Source organism: Indicator indicator, chromosome 7 (assembly GCF_027791375.1).
Source record: "Indicator indicator isolate 239-I01 chromosome 7, UM_Iind_1.1, whole genome shotgun sequence".
NCBI lineage: Eukaryota > Metazoa > Chordata > Aves > Piciformes > Indicatoridae > Indicator > Indicator indicator.
In genome coordinates this window covers 10,851,034-10,868,959 of record NC_072016.1, presented here as the reverse complement: position 1 = coordinate 10,868,959, position 17,926 = coordinate 10,851,034, and the positions used below count along the sequence as shown (strand labels likewise).

The 17,926-nt window shown below is 42.4% G+C and overlaps 2 protein-coding genes across 3 annotated transcripts; one reads left to right on the top strand and one right to left on the bottom strand.

Annotated features, from left to right (window-relative positions):
• Positions 1-674: 674 nt before the first annotated feature.
• TAF5 (TATA-box binding protein associated factor 5) lies at positions 675-12,240 on the top strand. Of its 2 annotated transcripts, XM_054382126.1 has the most exons (11): positions 675-1,191; positions 2,224-2,458; positions 3,619-3,934; positions 4,481-4,644; positions 6,085-6,220; positions 6,645-6,765; positions 7,758-7,887; positions 9,375-9,539; positions 10,001-10,178; positions 10,320-10,497; positions 11,795-12,240. In XM_054382126.1, exons 1-11 carry the CDS (start codon positions 675-677, stop codon positions 12,010-12,012), a joined length of 2,358 nt encoding a protein of 785 aa, XP_054238101.1. In that variant the 3' UTR covers positions 12,013-12,240. The 2 variants fall into 2 exon arrangements, with proteins under 2 accessions (XP_054238101.1, XP_054238102.1); XM_054382127.1 differs by lacking the exon at positions 9,375-9,539.
• A 2,582-nt stretch (positions 12,241-14,822) lies between these two features.
• ATP5MK (ATP synthase membrane subunit k) lies at positions 14,823-17,687 on the bottom strand. Its single transcript, XM_054382505.1, has 4 exons — positions 17,604-17,687; positions 15,913-16,010; positions 15,724-15,819; positions 14,823-15,024 (listed from the first exon to the last, which is right to left on the bottom strand). Exons 2-3 carry the CDS (start codon positions 15,997-15,999, stop codon positions 15,727-15,729), a joined length of 180 nt encoding a protein of 59 aa, XP_054238480.1. The 5' UTR covers positions 16,000-16,010; positions 17,604-17,687; the 3' UTR covers positions 14,823-15,024; positions 15,724-15,726.
• Between the last annotated feature and the right edge of the window lie 239 nt (positions 17,688-17,926).

Below are 17,926 nucleotides of genomic sequence, written 5' to 3'. Positions count from 1 at the left end.
TCATTCAGGTACTCATAGACAGCAAGAAGGTTCCTCAGCTTCTTTTTCTCCAGGTTTAACAATCCCAGTCTCTTCAGCCACTCCTCGGAAGACCTGTTGTCTAGACCCTTCACCTCTCTCTGCCCTTCTTTGGACATGCATCAGCACTTTCAAAGCCCTTCTTGTAGTGAAGAGACCGAACATGTACACAGAATCAAATATGCAGCCTAGCAGTGCTAAGTAAAGAGGGACAGTCCCTTCCCCAGTCCTGATTGACGCATTATTTCTGATATAAGCCAAGATGCTGTTGGCCGCCTGGGCAAACTGCTGGGTGATCATCTACTGCCAAGAGTGGCAGTGGTTTATTAACACCTAAACCATCAATTTCTGAGCGAAGTTTCTCGCATACAGATACTGCACATACTTGCTGAGCTCCATGATTCCTATTCGCACAGTCACTACCCCAAATCACACATAGTTAGCGCTAGGACTCCCAGAGTTCAGCGGCAGTCTCACAACCGCTCCCCGAGCCTAATGTCATCCCTAGAGCCAGAAAGGGTTTCTGGCAGCGTCGCAAAATGAAGCCGCAAACGCCTAGATAGCGGCGACAGGACCCGTCCTTTGCCCTCACTGTCGCAAAAACACCCGCGCTTGGCGGCGGCTGCCCGCTGCCGGCGAATGGAGGGCGGTACAAGATGGCGGCACTACCTGAGGAGCCGGCGGAGGTGGCGGCGGTAAAGCCGGACCCTGAGGCGGGGACGCCTCCGCAGCCCCCTGCTGCGCCTCCAACCGCCGCCACCGCTCCCGCCGCTCCCCCGGTTGCGGCGGCGGAGGGGGAAGCAGCGGGGAGCGGTGTGGATGCGGCACCCCCTAAGCCGACAGCGCCGGGCCCGGCCGCCTCCCCGACAGCGCTGGACCGGCAGACACTCGTGGCCGTGCTACAGTTCCTGCGGCGCAGCAACCTCCGCGAGTCCGAAGAGATCCTGCGCCGCGAAGCCCGCCTGCTCGGCGATGACCTCGGTGCGGCTGCCCTTAGTCCCGCCGGCTCCGGGCTTCTGGGAGGCTCGGGCGGCGATACGGACTCCGCCGGCAGCGAGGCTCTGCTCAGCCGGGTCACCTCCGCTGCCGCCATCGCGATAGGAGGCAGCGTCTCCACTGTCGCGTCTTCCAGCTCCGGGGTGGCGGCGGTTCCTGCCGTGCCGCCGGGGAAAGGTGGGGCCCGCGCGGGGGCTGCAGGGTCGCTTCCCGGGGCAAAAGGCCGCCCCCTCCCGGCGCGAAACGTGGAGACTGCGGGGGGCTCTCCGTGATGCTGGGGCACAAGGGTCAGTGTCAGTCAGGTCGTGGCTCTCTGGGAGTGCTCCTCTCTCGGGCGGAAGGCAAGAGCCAGCTCCGGCCTTCTTGGGGGTCTCGTAGGTGTGTGATTCTCGATGCAACTCGGAAAGAAGTCGGGATCCCCCGGGCGTGCTGCCCTGGAGCGAGGGACCAAAGACAGGGCATCCATCATGTTTGCAGGGAGCACTGTCAAAGTGAGAGGTGTTTCGCCTTGTCTTTGTGTTTCATCTCGACTAGCAGTGTAGTAGAAGGCTGAGGGTTTCTTTTGTAGTTAGAGGTGATGATCCATGATGTAGTCGCAGGGACGAGAATGGAGGCCTGATGTACAGGGTGCATTTTGGAGAAAGACACATAGGATGCTTGTAGAGGAATCTGTACATTTCTGGAGTTGAGAGATCGTTTGGGTAATTCGATTTATGTATTTTTAATCGAGGTGTTTTTTTGGGGCAGCTTTACAGAATAGTATAATGAAATTTCAGGAACTGGTATGTCTGAGTTCCAGTGAGTCTGTTCACTTGTTTAACTTAATTTGGTTGTTTATTGGAAACCAAATAATTATAGAGGGTATATTGTACACTCTTAGAAAGATTCCACTCCTCATTTGAGAGTTTCCGTTGTTAGCAATGAAGATAATCTGTTTGGGTGATGTTAGTGGTTTCTTCCTTCACACATACAATCCTAGCACAGTTAGGCGCTATGTTAAATACATTATAGGCAACTGTTGGCAGGGAAAGCTCAAAAAATGGCTGAAGCCGTACACACATGTATCATTTAAACTTAGTGCTGAACAAGCACAAGACCTGGTGTTACATTTTGCTCACAGCACTTCACCTCGCCAGTGGGGTTGTTACCACTGTATAACTGTTAGTTCTTTCTGGCTGTCTTACAAGCTCTTTTTATTTGCAGTTGGAGGTGGTGTTGTTGTGGAAGATCAGCCAGATGTGAGTGCAGTGTTGTCTGCCTACAATCAACAGGGGGATCCAGCACTATATGAAGAATACTACAGTGGATTAAAACACTTCATTGAGTGTTCCCTGGACTGTCATCGGGCAGAATTGTCTCAGCTGTTTTATCCTCTCTTTGTGCACATGTACTTGGAATTGGTCTACAACCAACACGAAAGTGAAGCAAAGTCTTTTTTTGAAAGGTAGCTTTATTTTCATTTGTGTATTTGCATTATTTTATGTTAGCTACTTTGATTACATCTTTAAGCTATAGTAGCACAGGTATGTATATATATGTATATGTATGTATTATTTTTCTTCTCTGAAATTGAAGAGATTTGGAATCTGCATTAATAATGATGTGTTACAGTAACTGTTCATAAATCCTTTTTCAATCTCCTATGCTATAAAGGTGTGCAAACTATATGCTTTTGAGCTATTTCTGGACAGATTTTGGACTATCTTTATGGTGATCTGCTGGGCTTCCTGACACAAAAGCATGAAAAAAGAGATGCTGCTTCTTTAGGGAAAGATTGTGGGTTAATTGTCTAGCACTGGAATGCTGCACTGAGATGCCAAAGTAACGTACTCTATAACTATTTGCTAATGGCATAGCATGTCTGTAGAAATTAAGCAGATGAGATTAAAGGAATACATTTATGGTTAATCCATAATTTTTTTTGCTCTTGCTATGTTTTAATTCTTTGTCACTGGAGAAGAAGATAAAATTTAATTTGTTTTTTTGGATAAGACCAATTATGAAATACTTCATTCCAAAAGGATAACTCTGTCTCTGTCTAATAGGTCAGGAAATATGGTTCTATAAGTAGTTAAAATGTTCCCTGCTGCAACCATTCCATAACATGGTTTGAGTAAAATGGGAAAGTCTACACATGTATTAGCTGTCAGATAATGCATGTGGAGAATGAGAAACATATACGCTGTGAAATGTGCATGTCTATATAATGAGTCAGATATAATTAGATCCAAGTAGTCTTACATAATACTACACAAAAATATTCTGTGCTTTATGATACAGCTAAATTAGCGTTTCACTTCTGTGAGTAAACATGGTGCAGCTATTTATTTCAGCTGAGAACCCTTTGGGTAAATGAAATTCTGTGAGGTTCCATTTGTGTGTTCTCTTCATCTTGGTTTTTAACTGTTGAATGCTTTTATTCTATACAACAAATTATTGGTGTATATTCCCCTGGATGAAATTTATTTCAGCAGAAAAATAATCCCATATGTAGTCAGTAGCTTCCAAAAGGTCCTTGCATACATGTTAATGTAAATGACTGTGCCCCTCAGAGGTAATGTTTTTGTAATAAATCTTTTATCATATCCTCCATTATTTCAATAGATTCCATGGGGATCAGGAGTGCTATTACCAGGATGACCTGCGTGTATTGTCTAGCTTAACCAAAAAAGAACACATGAAAGGTAATGAGACCATGCTGGATTTTAGAACAAGCAAGTTCGTGCTGCGGATTTCCCGTGACTCTTACCAGCTCTTGAAGAGGCATCTTCAGGAAAAGCAGAACAATCAGATCTGGAACATTGTTCAGGAACATCTTTATATTGATATCTTTGATGGAATGCCCCGCAGTAAACAACAGATAGATGCTATGGTTGGAAGCTTGGCTGGGGAGGCAAAACGAGAGGCTAATAAAGCAAAGGTAGGAGGCAGAGATTGTTGCATTTTTATAATTGAACAATTCTTCATTTTGCAGCTGATGTAGTGGTATAGACTGACAGTTATGACTTGACATCTTAAAAACCAGCATAAACAGAACAAAGGAAGAGAACTGCACGAATAGTCTGATAGAAGATACTGTTGAGTCCCTCTGAGAGACAGCCCACTGAACTAAACTTTACCTCAGCAATTACTCTGTGGTTTTAAAATAGACACCTGACTATTAGGCTTCCTCTTTTATACAACAGATGTAATTCCTTCTTACTTCCAGTTGTTTTTGCAAGGGCTGTTTGTGTAGATCTTGACAGCGTAGAACCATAGTACTATACAGATAAATGACACAAACTGTAGGGATTCTGCTTTAAAAAGTGCTAAGGAATGGTAATACAGTAATGTACACAGTAATATTAAACACAGCAGTTTTAAAGAAGTAGCTTTACTGCTTGAATTACAAGATTCCATTAAATGTAATTTTCAGTAAGAATAGCAATTACTGATTTGTCTTCTGTGTTGTTTTATTGGTTTCCAGGTTTTCTTTGGCTTATTGAAAGAACCAGAGTTTGATGTACCTTTGGATGATGAAGATGAAGAAGGAGAAAATGAGGAAGGAAAGCCAAAGAAGAAAAAACCCAAAAAAGATAGTGTAGGGTCAAAAAGTAAAAAACAAGACCCTAATGCACCTCCCCAAAACAGGTACCAAGGGAACAATGTGTAGAGAAACCTTTGAAATCCAGTCTTGTCATGCCAAATCGGCATTGCTGTTCGCATGGCATTTTTAGCATTTTGGTCATTTCAGCTATACACAGCTTTAGCTGTAGGACTTCAAAGGGATGTCATGGAAAGTTTAGCATATCACTGAATCACAGAACATTAGGGTTGAAAGTGACCTGAAAAGATCATCAAGTCCAAACCCCCTGCCAGAACAGGATTACTTAGAGTAGGTCACAGAGGAACACACCCAGGTGGGTTTTGAATGTCTAAAGAGGAGGAGACTCCACAACCTCTCTGGGCAGCCTCTTCCAGTGTTTTGTTACCCTCACAGTGAAAAAACTTCTCCTTATGTTCACATGGAACCTCCAATGCTCCAGCTTGCACCCACTGTCTCTTGGCCTATCATCGGGCATCACCGAGAAGAGCCAATCTTTGTCCTCCTGATGCTCACCCTTCACATATTTGTAAACATTAATGAGGTTCCCCCTCAGTCTCCTCCAAGCTAAAGAGCCCCAGCTCCCTCAGCCTTTCCTCATAAGGAAGATGTTCCACTCCCTGAATCATCTTTGTGGCTCTGTGCTGGACTCTTTCAAGCAGTTCCCTGTCCTTGAACTGAGGGGCCCAGAACTGGACACAGTATTCCAGCCTTGAGAGGAGAACCTCTCTTGACCTACTAACCAGTCCCCTTCTAATACACCTCAGGATGCCACTGAGGGCACATTGCTGGCTCATGGTCATCCCGTTGTACGCCAGGACCCCCAGGTCCTTTTTCCCCAGAGCTGCGCTCCTACAGGTCATCACCCAACCTATGCTGGTCCATTGGGTTGTTCTTTCCCAGATGCAAGAGTCTACACTTGGCCTTGTTGAATTTTGTTAAATTTCTCCACACTCATCTCTCCAGCCTGTCATGGTCCTGCTGAATGGCAGCACAGCCTTCAGGTGTGTCAGCCACTCCTCCCAGTTTGGTGTCATCACTAAACTTGCTGGCAGTGCACTCTGTTCCCTTATCCAGGTTACTGATGAATATATTGAATAGTACTGGTACCAGTAGTGACCCCAGAGGGACTCCACTAGATACAGGGCTCCAACTAGACTCTGTCCCATTGACCACAACTCTCTGACTTCTTTCCTTCTCTGTTTTTGCCCTTCAGGTCAATATAGATTTCCCTTGATAAATCCTGCTTGATTGACCACTGATCTTTCCAGGTCATGTTCAATTATTTATATCACTCCACTGCCTGTCTGAAATTCTTAAAGCTACTGCCTCTTTTTCTTACCTGTTAATATTTTTATATATAGCCTTTCATTTTTTTGTAATTCTTGTTTCATACTTGAATATTGAGGTATAGTGTTTCCCTTTCTTTGTTTAGATTAACAGTGTGGAAGGTGCTTTTACTTTGTAAAAATGTGTGCTTCTTGTAGAATTCCTCTGCCTGAACTGAAAGACTCTGACAAGCTGGATAAAGTAATGAATATGAAGGAAGCTGCAAGGCGTGTACGTCTTGGCCCAGAGTGCCTGCCCTCCATCTGTTTCTACACATTCCTTAATGCTTACCAGGTTGGTAAAAGAAGAGTTTTGGTAACACAGAAAGAAGACTTTAACAGCATTGGCAAGGGTTATTGGAGTATTTGGAATGAGTATCACAAATTTTATCTTCCAAAATGTTCAAAAATCTCTTTAAAAGACTAATTAAACTGTATACTTTCCATATTCCTTAGTTTGCTCTGATTTTTGCCATAACTCCTCCTTTCACTTTTCCTGTGGGGCCTTAAGTGCATTCTACAGAATGCAGTAGAATTTCCAGAATACTGGAAGCCAGTATCGTTTTGTCGTTGTAGACCATACTTTGTTCATACAGTTTTATTTTTATTGGTGCAAGAATTTATGTAGTTTTAGGTCTACCCTAGAATACTTATTAGGATTTTGCCGTATTTGAAATGCATTGTGAAAGACACAAGCAATATAAATGTTTTGTATTTAGGGTCTGACTGCAGTGGATATTACAGATGACTCCAGCATGATTGTAGGAGGCTTTGCTGACTCTACTGTCAGAGTGTGGTCTGTGACTCCGAAAAAGCTACGCAGTGTGAAAACAGCAGCAGGTAATTAAGACAGTAACAGTTAAATGAGCTTGCATTATTTGTGATACAGCTGTATTTTGCATGCAAAGACAAACTGTGTTTGTGGTGGGAGAGTCATCTCCAGCAACTAGATGCTTTCACTTTGAAGAAAAAAATATGTGCACAAAAGCTTGATTGCATCTTACATGCTACCATTAGAAGCATTTTTAAAGCAACTGGAAATCCGGTTGTGTACACCTGTCATGAGGTGGCCAGTGCACAGAGCTTGGAACTAGCCAAAATAAGCATGAAACTAAACATCTTGCTTGTTTACTGGGTAGTAACTATAGGATGTAGTAGACAGTTGGAGTTAGGTGATGTAGGGTGGAGTCTAGTGGTACCCAAGGGAATTCCGAGGATGGAAGAAAATGTCCTCTAGCTCAATATTTAGGAAATTCATGGAAACCAAGCTTTTTAATTGTATTGTTTATGTAACAACGTTTTGTGGTTGAATCTAGATACCACACAAACATTTCTTAATTTGATGTTTAACTGAGAGGTGGTCATGATGTTCAGCAAACAGTAGCCCACAGACTGAAATTATTTTGTTGTGTGTAGTATGCAGCTGTCATGTCAAAACATGTCTGTAAAGTGTACGTGCCATATTAGCTTTTTGGAAGTGTGAAAATTTGACATCTCTGTCAAAAAATGTTACTGTATTTGGAGGCTGAACAATATATGTATGAAAAATAACACATTGGCATTAATTTATTTTAGCTCAGTGAAGTCTCAAGAAAAAATTATTATTTATGTAAAGAATTATTTTCTCCTTTTAGAATGGTAAAAATATTTTAAATGCTATTGTATATTGCAAACTTAACAGTTTTGTATTTAGGGTCTTTGTCATGTTCACTTTGTCATGTTCACATCATGCTTGCCTCTTTTAGAGAGAATATTATTCTTTTTCCTGTTCATGACATTTATCTTTGAACTTCTGACTGTTATTATGATATATGAACTTTGAAATACTGCAGACCTCAGTCTCATCGACAAAGAATCAGATGATGTCTTGGAAAGGATCATGGATGAGAAAACTGCAAGTGAGTTGAAGATTTTATATGGTCACAGTGGACCTGTCTATGGCACCAGCTTCAGTCCTGATAGGTAAAATAACTTTAAAAGCTGACTAGTGTGAATGTTTGGGAGCTGGGGTTGTTTAGCTTGGAGAAGAGGAGGCTCAGGGGAGACCTTATTGCTCTCTAAAACTACATGAAGGGTGGTTGTAGCCAGGTGGGGATTGGTCTCTTCTCCCAGGCAACCAGCAACAAAACAAGAGGGCACAGTGTCAAGCTGTGTAGGGGGAAGTTTAGGCTGGATCTTAGAAAGAAGTTCTTCACAGAAAGAGAGATTGCCCGTTGGAATGGGCTGCCCAGGGAGGTGGTGGGGTTGATGTCCCTGGAGGTGTTTAAGAAAAGCCTGGATGAGGCACTTAGTGCCATGGTCTAGTTGATTAGATAGGGTTGGGTGATCGGTTGGACTTAATGATCTCTGAGGTCTCTTCCAACCTGGTTGATTCTGTGATTCAGTTTGGACTTTCAGTTGTATGCTACTGAATGCAAACGTGTTCTTGATGCAGCTTTTTACCGAAGGTTAAAGCAATTCTTGTTCACGCATCTTAGAAGAAACCATGTGCAACTGTGAGTGTGCTTGTTATGCTCAGGGTGTTGGGCACTGTCAGCTGTTACTGAAATCAACTGGAGAGGAGGATGCCAGCACCTTTTTTAAGGTTCAGGACTTAGATGGCAAAATAGACCATCTCTTTTGCAAACTGTAGTTTTAATTAACTGAATTTTAGAGAGGAAAAATACTGCAGTATTGATTTGCCTTACAGTATTGCAAATCAAAACCATACTGAGTAGCATATTGCTGCACTTCAAGTTTCTTATATTCTACTGAGGCTTTATTTTCAAAATGTATGGAGTAGTATCTTTAAAATAAGAGATTTAGAACCATTATATAATTGTGAGAGTCTCAACAGTAGAAAGGGGGTTTAAATGTCTCAAATTTTGCTTTTGCCTGTGTCTAGTCAGGAAACAACCAGTGGAAAGACACAGCTGAGAGGTATATGTTGTGTGGAACATGAATGTAGAGTCTATAGTTATGAATTGAGAATGTGAACACGATAAGAATTCTTTTCAGGGAATCTTGAAATTTTGTTCAGAGTTACATTAATAAAAAAATATATTTTTTAAAGTAACATAGCATAATAGTTTCCAGTTATATGAAAAAAATACTAGTAATTCCTGAGTAAAGACCTGCTTTGTGGGGGTTTTTTTGTTTGTTTGGTGGTGTTGGGATAGTTTTTGGGGATGGGGAGGGCTGTTGGGGTTTTGCTTTTTGTCTCCCCTCAGTATTGCTGTCAGTGTCATCAGAGTTAGGCATCAGTGTTTTTGCATAGGGGCCTAGGACTGGATTCCGCTTGAATTAGTTGTTGTTGCTTACCCCACCATAATGTTGATTTGTTCGTGACATGCTAAACAGATGCTGTTCATTGTCCAGTTTTTCTTACAATAGACATCTCACTTTGTGCAATGGTTATGCAGTCCATGTGTGAGTTTCTTGTGTAATATGCTATACTTCTCCTGTGACAGGAACTATCTCTTGTCCTGTTCTGAGGATGGCACTGTCAGATTGTGGAGTCTCCAAACATTCACGTGTTTGGTGGGATATAAAGGACACAACTATCCAGTATGGGATACACAGTTCTCTCCTTATGGTTATTACTTTGTGTCAGGGGGACACGACAGAGTGGCTCGGTAAGAAGCTGGATGAGTTTTTCCACTTGTTAGGGTCAGTTTGTGTGGGGTTAACCCTGGGAGTGATTACCTGATGCACTCTAACCTACCTGATTACTGGGGGTTAACCCTGGGAGTGATTAGCTGATATACTCTAACCTACCCTATTACTGGAAATAAATTTAATTTCATGTCAATTAAAATGCTAAATCGGTGTTTTAATGTAGGTTTTTGGGGTTGTGGGTTTTTGTTTTTTTTTTTTTTTCTTTTCCATTTATCAGCTTGACAGAATATTCTTTATTTCATCCTTCTGAAAAGCATACTGCTCCAAAATAGATCTTGCTGATTCAATAAACTGACCAGTAAGAAATGACTGCACAATTATTTCCTTTTATTCCTCATTGTGCAGCAGGTACTGAACTTCATTAGGGTTTTTGTTTTATTAATGAAGCTTTTTCTTTTTCTTTTTTTTTTGTCTTAAGCCTGTGGGCAACAGATCACTACCAGCCTTTACGGATATTTGCTGGCCATCTTGCTGATGTGACGTGTACCCGATTTCATCCAAACTCCAACTACATTGCCACGGGCTCAGCAGACAGGACTATACGGCTCTGGGATGTTTTGAATGGGAACTGTGTAAGAATATTCACTGGGCATAAGGTAAATGAATATTACAGTTTGAAGGTGATTCTAATTCTGTGATGAGATTTTGAAGAGTAGAGTTCAGAATGAATACAGCGCCGACTGACTGAATGAGAATAGACTTAACTTTTTGGTCCCCTCTTTAACTGTCTGTTTTAGGGACCAATTCATTCATTGGCATTTTCTCCTAATGGACGATTCCTGGCTACTGGAGCAACAGATGGAAGAGTTCTGCTGTGGGATATTGGACATGGCTTGATGGTTGGAGAACTGAAAGGGCACACGGACACTATTTACGCGCTCAGATTCAGTAGAGATGGGGAGATTTTAGCATCAGGTAAAATTCACTGGAAACAGGGCAGTTTCCATTGTGTTCCATAAGTTTGAAAACGAATGGTGTAATTGGTTCCTTAAACCAAGGAACAAAAGGTAGAATCACTTGCTTAGCAAAAGCAGCAACCACAGGTTTGAGGCGAGTTCTTCACTGGACTGACAAGTTTGATCCCTTACTCTCCAGGAACAGAAGGAAAGATGTTACACAGCTAGATGGTGGTGAAGATTGGGATCTGTGTACAGTGTTGGGCTGGAATCTGAAGTTAGAAATAACTCTGGGGCAAACAAGAAGTGGCTGGAGTAGAGAGGCACAGGATATGGGAATGGGACATAGCATAGAATGGAAGATGAGTTATGCACACCTGTACTATTTATTCACAGTATATTTTTTGTATATAGAAATGTTTCAATAACAATCGAGTCTATGAGCAGCAGAACTTGTGAGGCCTGCTTGTTTTTCCTGCCTATCCACACAGATTCTCTGTGCCAGTTTTCCTTTCACGGAGGCACAAAGTTCTGCATTTAGTGAACTGATTTCATAAATCATACAGGGATTTAATGAATTTTAAACTTGGTTGTCAGTTGGTCAAAACTATCCAAAAAGTTCAAATTACTGACAGAAGAAATGCTGGCTGGATGATGTAATTACATCATGGTGATTTCCTCATGAAATCAGGCTAGGAATATCCTATATTCATTAGTAGTGTGTTCCTAAATGCAGTGTAGTGAGAATCCTCGTTGAGCCACTACTCCAGGAGCATAAGCTAACAGAGAGGGTATAGGTCTGATCCAGTCTGCTTGGTGGCTACTTCAGTTTATCTACCAATTCTCAACTGAGAGCACAGGCCACTGGACCTGCAAAATTCTGCCATCTTCCTTGTATCAAAGAAACTCTTACTATGTGACTTAAAATCATTAACATTTCCTGAAATTGGGTATCTAACCCACATGAGGGTTCTGCTTTTTCAGTGCTAAAATACAAACCCAAATTGTTTGAGAGTAGTTTTGTGCTTTATCCAGAGGGCATTCAGGTTAGACTACAGGAAAGCTGAAATCCTGGCAGCTTTTACATATGTATTCAGTATGTTAGAGGCTTGTTAAAAATGTTTCCTTGGCAGGATGAAGGTGTAAGGCTACAATAAGGAGCAAACCTGCTTCTTGAACTCAAATTTCTGCTCACTTGCTCCCCAGTGATGATTTACTTATTTATATATATATATATATATATATGTGTGTGTGTGTGTATATGCATACACCTTTTTTATTAATAAAGACCTTGAATTGTTGTTTTTTCTTTCTAGGTTCAATGGATAATACAGTTCGTCTGTGGGATGCTGTGAAGGCATTTGAAGATTTAGAAACTGATGACTTTACTACAGCCACTGGACATATAAACTTGCCTGAAAACTCACAGGACTTGTTATTAGGTACATACATGACCAAATCAACCCCAGTTGTACACCTCCATTTTACACGCAGAAACTTGCTGCTGGCTGCGGGAGCCTACAGTTCACAGTAAATTGGGAAGCTGTAAGACTGACTGTGCCAAATCATTGCAGTAGTGACCTCAGGATGTGAGACAAGGAGGAATGTCTTGTACAGATGGATCCCACTAGTCTGTTGCAGGAAAACCAAAAAACTATGTAAACTGATGCAAGCAGCGTTTTCATTTCTGCTATTCCATACTTATCCACAGTTTGAAAATGCAGGAGATTGACAAGACAACATGGCTGTAAAAGAAGGAATTGTTCATGGTGCTTTTGATAAAACAAACAAACATGAAAATGGCTGTCTCCCCTCAGACACTTTTGGAAAGTTAACAGCCTTGGTATGTGTTCTCAAATGAATTTCTTTTAAAGCACTTAATTTGTGGTTAGCAAATGTTTAATCAATCTCAAACACAAGGAAAAGCTGTTTAGTTTCAGAAAAGAATGTAGTTTAATTCACTATAGCCTGAGCTGGACAACAGGTATGGTGAGAGTATCACAGCAACTAACAGGGCCTTGAAAGAGTAGGTCTCACTGGCAGGGGCTTGTGGGGACCTGCCACAAAGTTACACTTGCAGGTTTTAATGCATCCATGTACTAAACCTGAAAAGATTTCAAATTCCTGTGCTCTTTTGAGGTTATCAGAAATGCGGAGCTTGTTGCTCTTTTTTTCACTGGTAGCCAATTCTGTAAGCAACCAGAAGTGCAATGTGAACTTTATTTACTTTCATACTTTACTGTAGGAAGAAAGGGGGACTGAGGCACAACTGAAACCCCCATTGTTACAGAAGTGGGCTTAAACCCTTTTACATTGTGTTACATCTAAAAGAACTTACAAACTTGTGTCCTTTCTACATAAGGTTCAATATATCAAAATTTAAAACTAGCCAAGACATTGAAATGTTACTGCAGGGTAAAAGGATTAATCAGCCTTCAGTGTATTACCAATGTGGTTTTGAAAGGCCAACTTGGCTGCTGGTGGCAATTTCCACCCCCAAAAACACTGTACTCCAGTAAGTCCTCCTGGACAACTAATAAAGCTCAGTAATTTATTTCTAAGGAAAACATGCAAAACACTGTGAAGTGTAACTTCTTTCTGGGTCTTTGAACAGAAATCACCACCACCAAAGTATAGGCTCATTTTGGTGTGGTTTTGCCTTTTTAGTTTTGGTTTTGTCCTTTTTTTTAAATTATTTTTTAATCTCTTACAAACTATCTCTAGGGAAAAGTTTTATGTTCCTCATTACTTTCCAATAAGAGCTTGGATAATTGAACATTCTGCTGGCTTTCTAGTGAAAATAAAAGCAAGTCTTGACATTTCTAAAGTAACGTAAATGGAGAACCACTTCCCCTCTCATCCCTTGCATTCTTGGAGTAAAGTTTTATTACAGGCATTATACATCAAAATAAAGGGCGGGAAATTTATTCAGAAGCTCACCTGGAAATTCTCTTTAAAGATTAAAAACATCAAAACTAAATTATTATGGATTTTTCTTTTTGTAATTGTACCACAAGAAAATTCCCTAGCTCTCACTATGATCAGTTGGATTCAAGTACAATTATGGTGATCCAAATTATCTAAAACCAAGTATGTAGTTTTGACAGCTTCAAGAAAACACTGCCACATTCTGCCTTTATATTTTGTACAGTTTTATACTTTTGATATTGTAATAAATACTAAAACCACACAGTTTGTCTGTTACAAGGTATTTTCTTTCCTGGATGTCTGCAATGGAAGCAAGAGCAGTGCTTGCAGCTGTTAGCACTCAGACAGAAAAGATCAACTCAGAAAACAGGCAAGAGGATGACTGATCAACCATTTCAAGTAAGGGTAGGTGATGGGTTCTAGCAAATTGGAGCTGTTGCACTGTTACCATTATTCATCTGGAAAGCTGTAGAGCTGAGGCCATTTATGCAAACAGTCTCATAGGAAAGGAAGAGGACTAGATTTATTCAGAGGTCCCAGCATGTACAAATAGAATACCTGAACTAGAGAGAGCACAAAGACCCTGTAATTTCACTCTTTTTTTTTTTTTTCCCCAGCATCCATGTCTCTACCCTGATGACCTCACTTTGAGAAGTGTCTTTAGCATTTTAAGTCTCAGGTTGAACCTATGCTGCTGGGACCTTTCAAAAAGAGGCACATTGCTGCACTATGACATTCACACATCAGCACAAATGTGTCATCTGAGGAAGGTACTGAATTTTCATTGAGATACAGAAAGAGATTGGAGGATGTGATACACAAATTTTAGTGTTGGGCACAGAGGGGACTGCTAACTGTGGTAGGAATACCTCATTCATTTAGAGGGTATGTACACAAAAAGAAGCACTGAACTACTTAAGTCACTGTTTCTGAACATGCAGAGTTCATAGAATGGTTTGGGTTGGAACAGACCTGAAGTATCATCCAGATCCATCCCCCACTGCCACAAACAGGGACACCTTCAACTGAACCAGGTTGCTCAAGGTCCTGTCCAACCTGGCCTTCCAGGAAGGGGTCAGTTTTAGGAGCTTAACATCAACAAAGTAAACCATTTTCCTTCTGGCAGTTACCTCTGCAAGAGGCCAGTAACAGAAAAAGCTCAAATACCATAAATGCTATCAGTCTGTTTTGGGAGGTTTTCCATCAAAACCAGGTTTATGCAAAATACAAACAACTGTAATCTGTGTTGTACTGACGAACAACCAGGTAACTGGCTCATAACCATGTAAGCTGTTACTCATTATGACATGAAAGTGTGGAGAGGCTTTGCTCAGCTCTATGCTGGTATCACCATGCTGAAGTCAGGTGCTCAGAACACTTTATGATGTGTTGTAACAGCAGAAGTTTAGTTAAGATAGTAGTGACAGGAATCAGCTATTCCATCTCCACTACAAGTAACTATTTTTGACAGAGAAAAAGAGAAATGCCACATTTATGGGTTTTTCCCCCTACCATTTAATACTGCCGATAAACCAAGTCATTATTTATTTTATTAGCCACAAAGGTTATCAGCTTGCATTATGTTAACACGGACTGGAGGTTCAGACATGCCAGCAACCTGCCAAGAGAAAAGAGACCAAAGGTATCAACTCTGGCACAGTAGTACTAGCAGCAGCATTCCCTTTCCCCAAGCCTGAACAATTTTAGCAAGCAATATTTAGCACACAACCACAATGATCAAAATAATTGTTTTCTATCCCATTTTGCAGAGTGTGAGAACAGCCTGTAGGTTTTTTTCAAAATGCCATTTCAGTGGAAATTCTGTATTTGAAAGTAACTCTAGAGTTTTGTGACATGGTTGTTGCTGTACAAGAACAAGTCAAATCACTTCTATATGGGCATAGTCAGGTGTGCTATAACATAGACCATTCTGTTGTATGGTGGTCCTTTGGTCAAAGTGAGATTTTAACAGACTGCATTAACCTCTGCTTGGAATTCTCTAACTCAGAAATAAGCCCTCAAGTACTACTTCAACATTTCAATAACCTACAAAGCAACAATTGTCCCTATTTTACAGCAGAAAGGTAGACCACAGGCACCCAATAGCTGCTGTCAAAGCCTGATACTGTATTGGCTTTAGCTGCAACATCCTTCCATTTCTCCGTTTTTGGTTACTCTTCCCTCTGTGCTGTCTCTAGTCCCATTCACCATGTCAGAAGAACAAAAAACCACTGGTATCCTATACTTCTTGTGTTCTCCTTTAACAACCTACTTCACTTAGAAGCATTTTGGTCCTGGAAGAACACCAGACACTTACCATTTACTTATCTGCCACAGCAGGAGCTTGCTTTTTAGGTCTAAACTTGAAATACAAGACGAGCATTGCAACACTTGCATATGTTGCTAATACATACTGGAAAACATAAAAATTAAGTTTAGTTTCAGTCTAAAACCCAGAAAACATCATTACAGTGGACTACAAAAGTTCAATGTGTGTAATACATACATTCCTCCTGCCTATGATGGTGTAGGAATTGAAGTACTTCTGAAATCCAGTGAACTGGTGCTGAGATCCTGAGTCATGGCCAGCCATGGCTGCTTGTCCTAATAAGCATAAAGAACAGTTAATGAATTTAGAGTGAACTGTTCAGAATCTAAAGAAAAATCAAACTCATCTCTGCACTGAAGTTAATGATTCTATGTCAGCTATTAAGTCTCTTTTCAGGACATTCAGCAGACAGTGGATATGCACAAGGAGCTGGCAACATTCAGAGCAATCTGTAGAGTGCAATCAGGTGACACAAGAGCCAGATAAGCACATGAGAGGTTCTGAAGCGAGGAACATTTATGATTTTTCACAGTTCATTCAACCAAGTTTAAATATGAAAAAAAAAAAAGGTCAGAATGATGATAGTAAATATGAAAATTCCTCAAGGTACTTGCCAAGAATAGTCCTGCCTACACAGCCAATCAATAGAGACAAATTCCTACCAGTTGTTCAGGGATCTGCAATACCCAAGAGAAATCTTCACTGCTTCAGCTAAAACCCAGCTTCAATTACATACTCAAAAAGTTGGTGACAAGATTCAGGCTACTCTGTGAATCAAAGTGCTGCTTTACAACATTTGCACCATATTAGAGTGCAAGCGCTGTCAGTAAGAACTGCCCTGCTTAGTTGCACGTTTCCAATGTATCTTACTTGATTACCCTAGTATTCACGGATTAGATAAAAATATACTTTCTTTTTTCCCCCCTTAGTTACTCTTCAGCTAGATCATCAAGTTACTTCATCAGCTACAGAGTCTCAAAAGTGCTTTCACAGGAACAACAAAAACACTTTCAAGTACGCGAGGGTACAGTCTGGCATTGTGTACATGTTTGGAACAAAGTTTCAGATCAACTGTAAGAAGTTCAAAGGCCTGGCATAGCTACAGTAACCAACGTGCAGGCTCACTGAATGGCTGAGCTGTGCACTCTAGAGATCACTTACTCTCTTGTTGCTCACCTCAAAAGAGGCATGCATCCCATACAGTTACCAACCAAGCCAGGCAGATGCTGCACCCTTCTTCAGGACCTCCGAAGAGGAGAGGTATAGGAAACTGCTATACCAGGTGCTATGATCATTTACACAGCTCTTATGTGAGCTCAGCACAGTATCTCTAGTGCACAATCAGGTAAGTGCGCCTTGTACCTGGACTGACTACACAATACTAAAAATCATAACGAAAGAACCCTTCTCAACATCTGCACGCGAAAGGGAAAGCTACAGCCATCTTTTCGTAAGCTTGAGCAATGCAAAAGCTGGAAAAGAGTCACCGCGTCCTTCACCGCGATTCTGAGGCCAGGTACCACAAGTTTTCCTTTTCGAGGTAGGCCGGTGCCCTTGCCAGGCGCGGTCTGCCACGCCGGCTGCCCTGTCACTGGACGCCACCAGCTGCCCCAGCGGAGCCCCACCGGCTCCATATCTCTGGTGCCGACAGCCGCGGCCCTGGCGCGCTCCCTGCCCAGCTCGCTTCGGGACGGGGGAAAGGACGCGGCGACGCCTGGTACTCGGAAGGGAGCGACGCCGCAGCTGAAGGTCGCGGGCGCGCCGTGGGACAGTCGCGGCTCGGGGCCGAAACCACTCCTCGTTCCCGCCCGACGGCGCAGCCCTACAGGAAGAGCCGCGGGCAAGGGTCTGCGGGCGCCCACAGATACCTCAGCCACCGCCGCTGCCGTCCAGCCGCCGCACTCTGCCCTTCGCCAGCTCCCTCCCACAAAATGGTGGCCACCGAGAGCCGCGCGCAGCCACCCCAGCCGCGCTGATTGGCTGCAAGTCCCAGGGAGTGAACTCTCCCGGTACCCTTCCCTTTGGTTGGCTGAAGAGCGACTCGCGCTTCTGCTCGCCCTTTCCCCCCTGCCCCGCGTACTGCTTCCGGTGCGCTCGTCCCTCTCCCCGCGTGCGGCTTCTCTACAGCAGCGGCCGCGGCTGCGGAGGCAGGGGACGAGGGGCTGCGGGGACAGGAGCGGCTGCGGCCGGA

Coding starts and splice junctions, on each gene's coding strand:
- TAF5 (XM_054382126.1), top strand. CDS start 675: ATGGCGGCACTACCTGAGGAGCCGGCGGAGGTGGCGGCGGTAAAGCCG. Junction 2,459..3,618: donor GCAAAGTCTTTTTTTGAAAG/GTAGCTTTATTT, acceptor TTATTTCAATAG/ATTCCATGGGGATCAGGAGT. Junction 10,179..10,319: donor GAATATTCACTGGGCATAAG/GTAAATGAATAT, acceptor TGTCTGTTTTAG/GGACCAATTCATTCATTGGC.
- ATP5MK (XM_054382505.1), bottom strand. CDS start 15,999: ATGGCTGGCCATGACTCAGGATCTCAGCACCAGTTCACTGGATTTCAG. Junction 15,820..15,912: donor CCATCATAGGCAGGAGGAAT/GTATGTATTACA, acceptor TATGTTTTCCAG/TATGTATTAGCAACATATGC.